Here is an 11,470-nt window from a genome sequence, read left to right as displayed (position 1 = left end):
TGGGCTGTTTGATAGTATTTTACGTGCACATTCATTTTTGCAGGTACTGAGGAAGAGTATGGACAGCCAGGCTACTAATTGTGTTACACAGGAATATGTGTGTCCTGGATAGGTTGCCAGGAGCATTGTAGTTCAGGCTGCAGACAGGAGGGATCTGTCAGCCCAGTGCCACTTCATGCCCTCCAAAAGTGGATACAGCTTAATAGGTCCTTGTGGAGCTCTGTAATTTCAATGACCACAGCAGCATCAGGTCTGGACAGCAGAGCCAGAACCCACTGAAACCAACGATGAGGCTCTAGTGAGTGTCAGACCTAGTCCAGGGAGGATATTTCTACCCAAATTAGTCAAGGGTAGGTGATGAAAGTCATGTGGACCCGTGGAGCTAAAAGGACTCTTTGCCCATGCCTGTCTGTGCACATCCAATGCAAACCAGGTGGTTTGGATGTATAAACTGCCAAATGGCATTAACAGGTCCAGTTTCTCTACCTTCTCTTTTCCACTACTTCTCTTTCTTTAAAAGGAAATGGTTTAAATGAGGGCAAACATTAACCGAATGTAATTTGTATCTCAGTCTATTTTTAAGCATTCTGTCCTGAAAAGCTTTTGAACAATATTTTGCTTTTGTCTCCCATACACAGAGATATAATTTAATTACTGTGTAAAGTTTTGCTAAACATTGCTATTAAATATGACTTTTAGTATTCGCATGGAATGGGAAACTGCTCAGAGAAAAGTTAACCTGTGAGTGATTCAAGTACTTTGATTTCTGTGCTTGGACTGGTGTCTGATTGGATTTTCTCCTGCTGTTTGTTTCCTAGTGGAATGGAGCTCTTCAGAAGACTTCTTTCCTCTGGCTGGTGAAATAATTATGGATAATCTGCAGTCTTTGAGGTGCTCCATCACGGGTCTCCAAACGGTAAGTGCCCAAGGACTCACCTAGATCTTGAGGGTCTTCCCACTGAATCCACAGGCCTACAGAGTTTGGGTAGGGAGAGGTGTGCATGTGGCCCTTGGCCAATGTCCCAAAACACAGACTCTCAAAATGAGAAAATTAAATTAATGAGCAAGCAATGGGCACTATATAAAACAAGAAAAGATATGAAAAGAAAAGAAAAGAAAAGAAAAGAAAAGAAAAGAAAAGAAAAGAAAAGAAAAGAAAAGAAAAGAAAAGAAAAGAAAAGAAAAGAAAAGAAAAGAAAAGAAAAGAAAAGAAAAGACAAGACTTTTCTGGGTTTTTTTCTATCCTTTTATCTAAAGAAATCTGTGATTTGAAGCACAATCCTCCAGGAAGCTGAGCCACAATATGCATTTACTCTGATATTACAGCCCAGATTTTGAATCAAGTGATAGCTTTGACTCCAGTTGTTTCCATTTGCAGGGCCAGAGGTATTATGTCCATGTTTCAGCATACAACATGAGAGGATGGGGACCTCCACGCAAATCCACTCCTGAATATGCTTCTCCTTCAAGTAGGTTGAGTTTTTCTGCCCTCCTAATTTGATTAATGATGTTGCTTTGTAAGGACTTATTCTTCTTCAAAGAACAGAAAAAGACAAGTATCCTAGAGTTCATGATGTTATGACCCCTAGGAGTGAAATAAATAAATACAACTCAACTCCTTCCACCCCACCAAAAATAAAGAAAATAATCGTGTGTGTAAATATATATATATATTTGTCTTACCTTTTATTCTTCTCCAGTCCTTTGACAGAACATTGTCATCTAGTCATTAGCACTTAACAAAATGAGAAGTATTTTGACCTTTATTTCTCTTAACAGAGGTCTGATATATGGAACTTCATTTTTCAGTACATGAATGGATCAAAACCTGAATCTGAAGTGCTAGAAGGAAAACACTTACATGTATCTTGTACAATTTTGTATTTGGCCTTGCGCCATTACAGGTCCCATTCACTGGACCACTTACAGCATCCTGTATATAAAATACTCCAGTGTGGACACATATGTTGATAGGATCTCACCCAGAAGCACTAAAATGTTCAGAAATGTCCAAAAGCCTTTCTTCCTTTTCTAGCCTCTGACAGGTTTTCTGACTCCATCAGGACTACAATTTTTCATTTGTAATTTTAATCTATTATAATCACATTGTATTGTTAGTTGCTTTTCCAGCCTTAATGTTCTCTGCCAGACTGGCTTAGTGTATTACAGTTTCCCTTGTATTGATTAATGCAGTAAAGTGGGACTTTTCATTTTATTGCATTAACACTTGTTTTTATTAGGCTAACGTAGCAATTTAATAACCTTGCATGCTAATGTGAGAAAATACAGCAAGCTGTACCTACTCTCAGTAGTCTTAATGAAGAGGGTTGGATAAATAAGGCTCTTGCAGTGCCATTGTCCCATTTTGCTTCAATTTTGCTCGTTTGCTACACAATAATACCAGAACAAGGCAAAAGATATATTTTGCTTGGGAACAAAAATATGCTACAATCAGGGGACAAAAATCTACTCTTGGCTATGTAGATAAGTGAATAACGTAGTGACTTGCAATCACCTTGACTATACCCAGGTATAACTACACAGGACTTGGCCCCACAAACCAAAAAATTACATCAGCTGGGGCACAAACTCTTTTACAGTAGCTGCTAGGTATTCAGCTAAATATCCTCCAAAAAGGGGCACTTTCTGGCAAGACAGGTGTCTTTGGAGACTGTAGCTTTGGATGATATGAATTCTGCTTTGAATATATTGCCCTGTCTTCCCAGACAGAAGCATTAAGCAGACTCAGCTCACTGTACAGAGATAGCTGGCAAGAATGTGGTATTTTCATTAAATAACCTTAGTTACACATGCTTTTAAAGTTTACAGCAAGTGAGACCAGCAGAGCCTAAATGAAATTCTTTCATTAAGTAACACTAACATCAGAGAGACAAGATGTTATTTACCCTTGTGGTTACTGGGGGCAGAACTTCTTTATCCATGTAGCTGCCTTCACCACTGCTTTTGAAAACTAACACATTTGTGCTTGGCAAGAAGGCAACAATCTGACATTACACCAGTGTTGCATAACAAAATATGGCCCTAAGCTCAAATTTAAATATGAATACATTAATATTCTGTGAAGTTGTCTGTAACAGCAGCCAGATGAATATGCAAGGGAAATGAAAGCTTCAGGGCCTCGTGCTGATCCATTCCAATGCCAGAGCATCAAAGGCTAGTGACAGCCTTGGAGATGTGTCTGTGCATCATGACAGTGAATGTTTGCCACTGTCCTCCTGTTTCACACACACAAAATAGCAGCCTGGAAAGTGGTGGCCAGTGTTGTGCAGCTGCTCTGTCAAATCATAGCAAACAGTAACATCTCTAGGCTTATTCATTAGCAGGTGAGTGATGGACAGTGAGGGAAGCTGGTCTGATTCCCCTGTCATTTGTAAGGGAGTCAGCAATCTGGAGGCTCACAAAGTCTGGGAAGCAGTGGGATAGAGAAATCATAAGGCTCTTTCAAATTCTGCCAGTTTGATGACACCGAAGTACTTTGAGCTGGCAAGTTCCAGTTGGTCTCTCCTGGCTGCACCCAGGAGATCTAAGGACTGGGCTCCCTACAAGAGCAACAACTGCAGCTGGCCTGGATCCCTGCAGCAGCACACGGCAGGCAGCACAGCCTCCCTGCAGCTGTCACACTGCCCACCAGGACACCGAGAGTCTTCTCTGTCCAGCCTTTCATGGGGCTTGCTCTAGCTGCTACACTAAATGTAAATAAATAGGTATTTATATCCCTGGCATAGTGAGCCATCGGAAGGAATGCTCGACTCCAAACTTGCTCTAGAAACTGGATCTGTATATTTAGTTAGTGAGCAAACTGTTGGTGGCCGTGAATGTGTACGTGGCCTCTATGCCAGTGAGATGGAAGCATGTCTCCTGTGCAGACAGATCTCTTAATAACTTGATCCACCATTACTTTGAGTCAGGAAATGGATGCAATACTTTTTTCTCATTATAATCACAGTATGAAAAAAGCCAAGTCTGGAATGAAAAAGCTCCTCACTGACACACACAATTTCTTCTTCCTATTTGTGCTGAGTTTGGTTTATAAAGCCAAGATTGAGATTGTCACTAGCAGCCAAGAGTGCAAGCAGAGCCTGGAGGTAGGTGGGGCAGAAGCTGCTGTGCCTCGGGCGTGCAGCGCTGAGCGGCTCGGGGACTCCAGGGCTGCAGTGCCAGTGTTTCTTCAGGCCTCTGCTGGCAGCAGAGCTCTGGAAGTGATTTGAACTTGGAGCATCCTTGCCTGGCTGCAGAGTGAGCTCTGGGTGTGGGAAGATGTTCCCTCTCTGCTTTGCAGCTCCCTGCAGAGCTGGGGACGAGCGACTGAGCGTGCGGTGAGAGGCAGAAGGAGCAGAGCTGAGAGAGCCCAGTCGTGTACTGAACATACCTGTTGGCTAGCCAGTCACTAGGAGCTCCTCAGAGCTGGTTGTGAGCTCTTTGTTAATAATCATTATGGTTAATTACTGCGCTGGCACGAGGCAAAGAAAACTCAGTGTACAAGTAGCAACGGCAGACTTAAAAACAACTGCCCTTGCGAGCAGAGATGTAAAATTCCTCTAAAGCCAAGAAGTACCAGAGGCGAGAAAGTATTTTAACACCTTCTCCTGCGCCTTTGTGTTTCATTTCTGTTTATTTCCTTTGTCCAATAGACTGGAAAGACTGCAGTGGGAGAGAGCCTCGGCACCGGGGACACACCGAGGCCCTGGAACGCCTCCTTCAGCAGGTTCGAGCAGCTCTGCAGCTCTGCAGCTGCAGAGGTAAGGAGAACTCTCTGTGTGGGAGGGCACCAGCTGAAGCCTCTGTGGCGCCTGTCATTTTAGCAGTTTTCTAACTAGGTCATACCTTCTCGTTCATCCGGACAAGAACGATATTAATATTGGCCCATCTGGAATCACTTTAGCACGCTATCTTGCTCTTAACCCTTCAAATTAGTTGGATGAAAACATCTGAAAGCTAGAAAGTTCACACACACAGATGCACCCTTTCTCCTGCACCCTACACACCCATTGATTTGTTTTCCCCTACAAATTACTTTCACACAGGATTCCATTAGAATGTTTCGAGGATGTCTCTTTTATATTTTTCATACAGAGAAATACTTTAGAGAGTTAACAACTGTTTTGGATCAAAAGAAGGGACTTGGCTGCCTCCAAATGGAAGACACTAAGTACTTCAGTGGATGTCATGCCAATCTATAATGAAAACTGCTTGCACAATGCAGTGGGAAGATAAGATTGCTACATTTCAAAATAGAATGGATCAAAACTAGGAGAGAGTTCCGATCTCAGCCAATCTTCATTCATGAGAAACAGACTGTGCCTTTAATAGCTCAAGAGCCAAGGCAACAGCTTGGCATTCTTTTAAAAGCATATATAAAAACTCCTGTTCTATATGGGTTGTTGAAAAGTACTATTTATTTTCTTAAAATAAACCTCTAAATGGAATAATGCTTCATTGCAGAGGGACTCATTTCAAACTGAAAAGTTAAACTACCGTGAAGTTTTCATTTTTCTTCACCTACTATGACTCTTATGTCAAGCTGCATCAATTGATTTAAAATCGTAGAAATACTTAGAGCTAAAATCATCTGGCTGAAATGCAAAAATGCAGCTTTTGTTCTTTATGTGCAAATATGTCACCGTCCCAGTGATCCACAGTCTGCCACAACCCATTGTAACCATAGCAACTTCAATCTTTGGCTGTGGTGCTTGGAAAGGGAAAGGAGATACTGCAAGAAAATGCTGCTTCTCTAATTAAAATTCAGGCAAGCATTATCACTTGCAGGTGATCTTGGTGCTGACTATACAGATGATGTGTTCTATCTCTTACACAGCTTCTTTGTGCTATTAAGAGAAATGTTTTTTCTATGAAACAGTTTTTCCTTTCCAGAGTCAGTGCCTATCTTGGGTCTTTCAGGCCACCTTCAAGTCAACAGGGAGTAAGTGATGGAACATCTGAAAATATTCTCAGTATAAATTGTTTTACTGACATACCAGCTCAGAACAGAAGCAGTTATAAACAACATGCAGAAAATCCCTCCTTTTGAGAACTTGACACCAGTGCCTGGTTCTTACAAAATTCTACTGCTCCAGAAATTAACCCCAGTCTCAGAGTGGAGCACAGACAACTCCGTTGTTGATTCCCAAACTCCTTTTTCTTAAATAATAAATAACAACAATACAGAAAATCTGTTTAGCTCCTAACATTTTCTTCCATGCCTGAAAGGCTGTGGGAGCTCACGTGGGGCAGCACCACACTGTGGAGTCAGCTTGAGTAACACACTTTCCTCTAACCAAATAAAAATCTCATAATTGCTTGTAATGCTAACATTACACAGCAGTATCTTTTGGATAAATCAGGATGGCAATATCATAGGAGAACCTCTGGAAATTGCCTTAAATATATGACAGATGTCAACCCCTTGTATTTCAGTAATTTGGTAAAGAATGAAGACAAAGAGTTTGCAGAAAAAGGAAGAATTATGACATCACTTTGACTCTGAAAGTTGATTCTGGTATTTATCAACCTCGTGGAATCTGAGGAGTTTGATCAAGGATCTGAGATACACTGCCATATGTGACTGAAGAGCACAAATAATGCCTTTTTCTTCATGTAATACAAAGGCCTGAGCTAGGTTCTTAGTTAATGTAAATTAGCATGCTTTGGCTGACCTGGCTAGAAGTCAGCATGGCCATGCTGTCATACACAGACTGAGGACCTGCCCAGGCATTTATCTGCTCTTCATTATGTTTCCCTTTCCAGACTCTGGTTAGATGTCAGTATTATAATCTCTGTGTGCCTCATTTCTTCTAGAGCTGTCAGTAAACAGCTGAACATTGTTTGAGGAGTATCCTTGAATCTGCCTACAACCACTGGGGTTAATAAATGGGAGCAGAGTCAAGCTCTGCATGAATTAAAGCTCAGTGAGGACAGGGATGGGACTCCACCCTGGGGTCCAGGCACCTTGGCTGTTCATGAGTGATTCCTCTGTGGGATATCCTGCTCATGCTGCTCAGGCTGGCGGAAGGAGAGTGGAGGATGAGTGCAAGAGAGGTGGAAAAAGCTGCGGGTAATCGATCTGAAAGGTCTGAGATTCCTCGGATAACACAGGCAAAAGGCTCCGAACACAGAGGTGCTGGAAGAGCAAGGCTGTGTGCTAGTGCTTCAGCATGACCTGGGAGGTGACATAGCCCAGATTCCAGGCAGATCCTTTGCCCAGGCCTGCTCACTCAGGCTCTGCACTGCAGCCTGCCTCCTGCCCTGCGTTTGCATCGCAGGCATTGAAGAAAACAAGCTTACAAAAATACCAGGAAGAATACATTGGAATGTACAGTGAGTTTAAGAGCTTTTGGAATTAGATCAGCTGTTGCTTTTGAACCTGCTCTGTGACATGATGAAATCTCCTAGGGAATTACTTAGGAAGCTTTGCTTTCATATGTTTAATCTTCTGGAAAACCCTGATGATTACAAACAACAGTCATCCATTTGTCTTCATAATACCATGTTACAGACTATCATAACTGAGTTACTACAATTGCATGTCCTGGCAACACTTCAAATATGTATTTTTTAAGTACTTTTTCTTGTAGATCATTCTTGCTAAACAATTCTGAGTGGATGAAGTAATTGTGTGATGCTTCATTAAGAAAGGAACCCAGCTCTTCAGTAAAATTCTCATCAGATCTTTTCTTGCTGAAATTTAGCTGAAACGTATTTTAGCAGACAAGTCAGAGGTGAAATAAAAGTGTTCTCATTTTAATTTCATCCACAAGCAGAGCACACAGTTTTCATTGCATTAAACAAAGAGAAGGGTATCTGATACCACGGGGCATTTAAAGTGTTTAGATTATACTTATTTGTGAGAATATGCAAAAGCAGACTTAGGAACCAAGCCAAAAACTGAAAAGTTCAGGCAAGAATTTCAGAAGTTACAATTTTAGCTGTTGAGCCTAACTTTGTCATCCCAAATACACCACCCAGTGATATGACTGGCAGGCCAAGAGCTTCTTCATGAGACACAGTTTTCTTTTGAAAGACATCCCACCCTGAGGTGAGGTAATACAGAATCTATCATGGTCTCAAGTGATCGAGGTGTCTGACTACTCCTTATGCCTGTCACTTCTGTGCAGGATGATGTCTCCATGCACATTATCCCTGTGTCAGCTGTCTGCACTGCTCAAAATGTGCAGCTTTCAACAGAGTTTGGATTCATCTGAACATTTCTGGCCATTCAATGTATTTTCATCAAGTTCCACAATAAGTGAAAACTCTAAACCCCATTTTATGCCCTCCACTAGGATTTCAGTGGATTCCAGCCCATCTTGTGCTGCTTTGCTTCCCTATGCAGGGTCACCATAAAAGCCATTGAGCTGTTCCATAGGCTGCTTGATTTGTGGGACTAAGATCTCAGATGACTTTGCACTGAGGTAATTCCACTTGCTTCACATCTGTCCCACTTGAGAAGAGGCATCCACTTGTCTAGTGGCAGGACAAAGAATTCCAGATATCTTCCTCCTCAGAGACATGGCACAGCATTACAGACGTTGCTCAGAGCAGAGGCCTCAGCTGCACAGGAGCAGCCTGAGCAGGCAACTTTGTTCTTGCTCTTCTTCAACTAACTTAGGTTGCTTTGAAGTATCTGTTGTACTTAAAAGACGTGCAAAGAAGCATTTATACACCCTCCCTGCAAAGAGAAAGGCTTCCAGTGTTGTAAATACACCTTTGCATTTAATTGCCTGTTTCAGTCCAGGTTTGAATGCTTCTGATCTAAATCTAAGCACTGGAAATTCTCTCACCTTGGCCACTATGTGTTCACCCCTAGGCTTTTATGAAAAGAGCTCACAGCTCCATTGATGTATCATTTATTAATATGAACCTACTGGGTTGTCGCTGGTGCTTTTTTATAAAGGTTACTCTATGATATTTATTAGTTAAGTAGTAGACAAAGTTCCATTTCCTGCAGATCCAAATTATCCTCAACTCTCAGCTCCGTGTTTTCTGACTTCTAGACACGCAATACTGTAAACCAAAAGCAAATGGCAATGTAGGAGAGTTTACAGTCTCCATCTAGTTTTACATTATTTCTTTTTTTGTTGGCTTCTGCAAAGCTGTGGACTAAACCCAAACCACTGAATAGCCCAATAACATTACATTACAAATTACAATTTCATTTGTAATGTGCCCTCTTATTTAAATGCTGCAGTCTCTGGGCATTTTATACAGAATTATGTTGCTTTGCCTGCAGCAATTTCCTCCTTCATCTCTCCATATAGATGGAGGGAATATAGAAGAAAAAGATTAGAATGAAATTTATATTCCTAAATTGGTCTTAACCTTGGAAGAAGGAAAAAGCAAAGCAGGAATTTTCATGTAGCATTTGGTTTACATTACTGCAATACACTGCAAAATGTTCACAGTAAAATACAGTTATCTGAGGAGATACGGATAGAAATACAATTGAATATTTTTAAAGGGGAAGAAAATAAAGGTCAGTTGCTTCAAAGAAGTAGTCAAGGGTTTGGATGAGTCTGTTAAAGCTAAGCTGCACAGTGCATTGGAGAATATGCCATGAAAAACAAGTTTGCACTGGAAAGACAATGGATTTGATGATCTACTAAGTCCCTTACATCTGAATTGTGTGATTTCACCCCAGTAGAACCTCGTTCTCTTTGTACTCGCTGTTCTGCAGAGCAGTAATTGCTGCTAACAACGTGTCTCCTTTCTGGGCTTTTCAGTGTGAGAATTGTGGTGCAAATTTATTCAGCGTTTAAAAATACGCCGAGCACTCCCACAGATGGGGTTTTGACAAGAGCAAATTTAGGTGTTCTTTCAATGTTCAAACTTAGGACTCACTAGGGAGACACAGACACCTCCTATTCTGCACCAGAGGTAAGTGGGAAATATGTTGCTCTGAGAACACCTCAGGGGATGCTCAGCAGCTTCCAGCGACAGTTCTTGGCGAGTCATGTTTTCCCCACTGGAGAAGGGTGTCCCTGGAAACATTTTACCCTTCAGTCTGGATGGGGATCCAAATAAACAGATCCTGGAAAACTGAGATGCACTTCACGGTTACATTTTTCTTTTTGTCTCTCTTTCATATCACAGTAAATACCTGAAATTCCTTTTTTTAAATCTTTCTGCTGCTTCTCTCAGAGCCACATTAAAGAGGACAGACAGTGCAAAAGGCAATGCCAAACAAACCCCAAAGAGTGTGACGTGCCCTTGGCTTTCAAATGGCAGGGGTGAACAGGTGGCAGTGCATTGTTGTCCTGCCTGTCCCCGACTGCCATCTCTTGCCATCCTCTCCCAGCTCACAGGTGCACAGCACAGACCTTGTGAGCTTCAGTTACCACGGGAAGACACTCCCTTGGCTATAGGCATGAGAGAAGGAAAGACGATAGGTCAAATTAATCAAAGTGAAAAAGAATACGAGGGATAAGAAATTAACAATATTTTTTTGGAACACTGGGCCAGTATTTGAATTTATAAAATTCTTCTATTGAAAGAGCTAGTGCAGAGACCCTGGCAGGCACAGCAGGCCTCAGCTTTGACACAAAGTGAACAAATGAGTTAAAGACCTCTTCCTTGGATTCCAGATTAGTAGGGAGCAAAGGTAACTGTGAAAGCTCTGAGGCCAATACAGGTGAATGGAAGTTGTGATGAGGAAAAACATCCAAGCAAAACCTCATGCATTTAATGTGATACAGAGAAAGATGAGGGTTGATCTAGTTGTCTTCTCAAAGCTCTTCCTTAGGTAACACTGCTGATGCTGTGGCATGAGTGACTGCCAGGGCATCAGCTGTTCAATTCTTAGAAGCTTAAGACAGATGTGAAGGAATTACAACACCCTAAAATGTTGACTGATGGTTTAAATCTCTTCTTGGTGTTTTGAGACCACTTGCAGAATTCACATCTATTCAGAGTGTTAAGAGTTTCTAGTGCTGGTTCAAGCTATTCTTTGCCTAGGAGCAAAACATTCTTACCTAGTCTCAGTTAGCTGCAAGTAAGGAACTCGTTTGCTTGTCGCGTGTCACTAAGTTAACGAAACGTAATCGAAGGGTTGCATTTGAGCATGTTTCTAAATGTTGCCTTTTGGAAGGAATATAGTAGACAGTGACTGAAATTTAGTATTGTGGTTCAAGAAACAAAGGTTCTTTATGAGACACTAATTAAAATTCAAGAGCTGAGTTTGGTTTGCTTGTTTTTTTCCATTTTAGAAAGTTCTAAATTGCAGAATGCTGGTCGCAAGCAATCGGTTTCCAGAAGCCTGAAGCACCTTTTCCATTCATCAAACAAGTTTGTGAAGACTCTGAAACGGTTTGTCATTCATTTTATCTCCCAGACATTCTGAATTTCAGCAATAGTTCTTCTTCTGTAATAGTGAAAAGCACCTTGGAAATTTGTGTGAAGATGCCATTGATCAGCATGAACCTGATAAAACCACATAGGTGTGAGACTGATGCAGCTG

The 11,470-nt window shown here is 41.5% G+C and overlaps 1 protein-coding gene across 1 annotated transcript in view; it reads left to right on the top strand.

The window, feature by feature from the left end:
• Positions 1-818: 818 nt before the first annotated feature.
• Positions 819-11,470, top strand: part of LOC103804427 (ankyrin repeat and fibronectin type-III domain-containing protein 1-like) — a gene marked incomplete at its 5' end in the record, with an annotated part of 21,974 nt that continues 11,322 nt past the window's right edge. Inside the window, 4 exons of the mRNA XM_009077040.1 lie at positions 819-916; positions 1,379-1,469; positions 4,653-4,760; positions 11,220-11,319. Coding sequence (XP_009075288.1) covers positions 819-916; positions 1,379-1,469; positions 4,653-4,760; positions 11,220-11,319 — 397 coding nt within the window. The remainder of the gene's footprint in view (positions 917-1,378; positions 1,470-4,652; positions 4,761-11,219; positions 11,320-11,470) is intronic.

This window comes from Acanthisitta chloris, unplaced genomic scaffold (genome assembly GCF_000695815.1).
Source record: "Acanthisitta chloris isolate BGI_N310 unplaced genomic scaffold, ASM69581v1 scaffold12266, whole genome shotgun sequence".
NCBI classification, from domain to species: domain Eukaryota; kingdom Metazoa; phylum Chordata; class Aves; order Passeriformes; family Acanthisittidae; genus Acanthisitta; species Acanthisitta chloris.
Note: the sequence above shows the minus strand (reverse complement) of the source record. Positions and strands in the feature narration are given on the sequence as shown.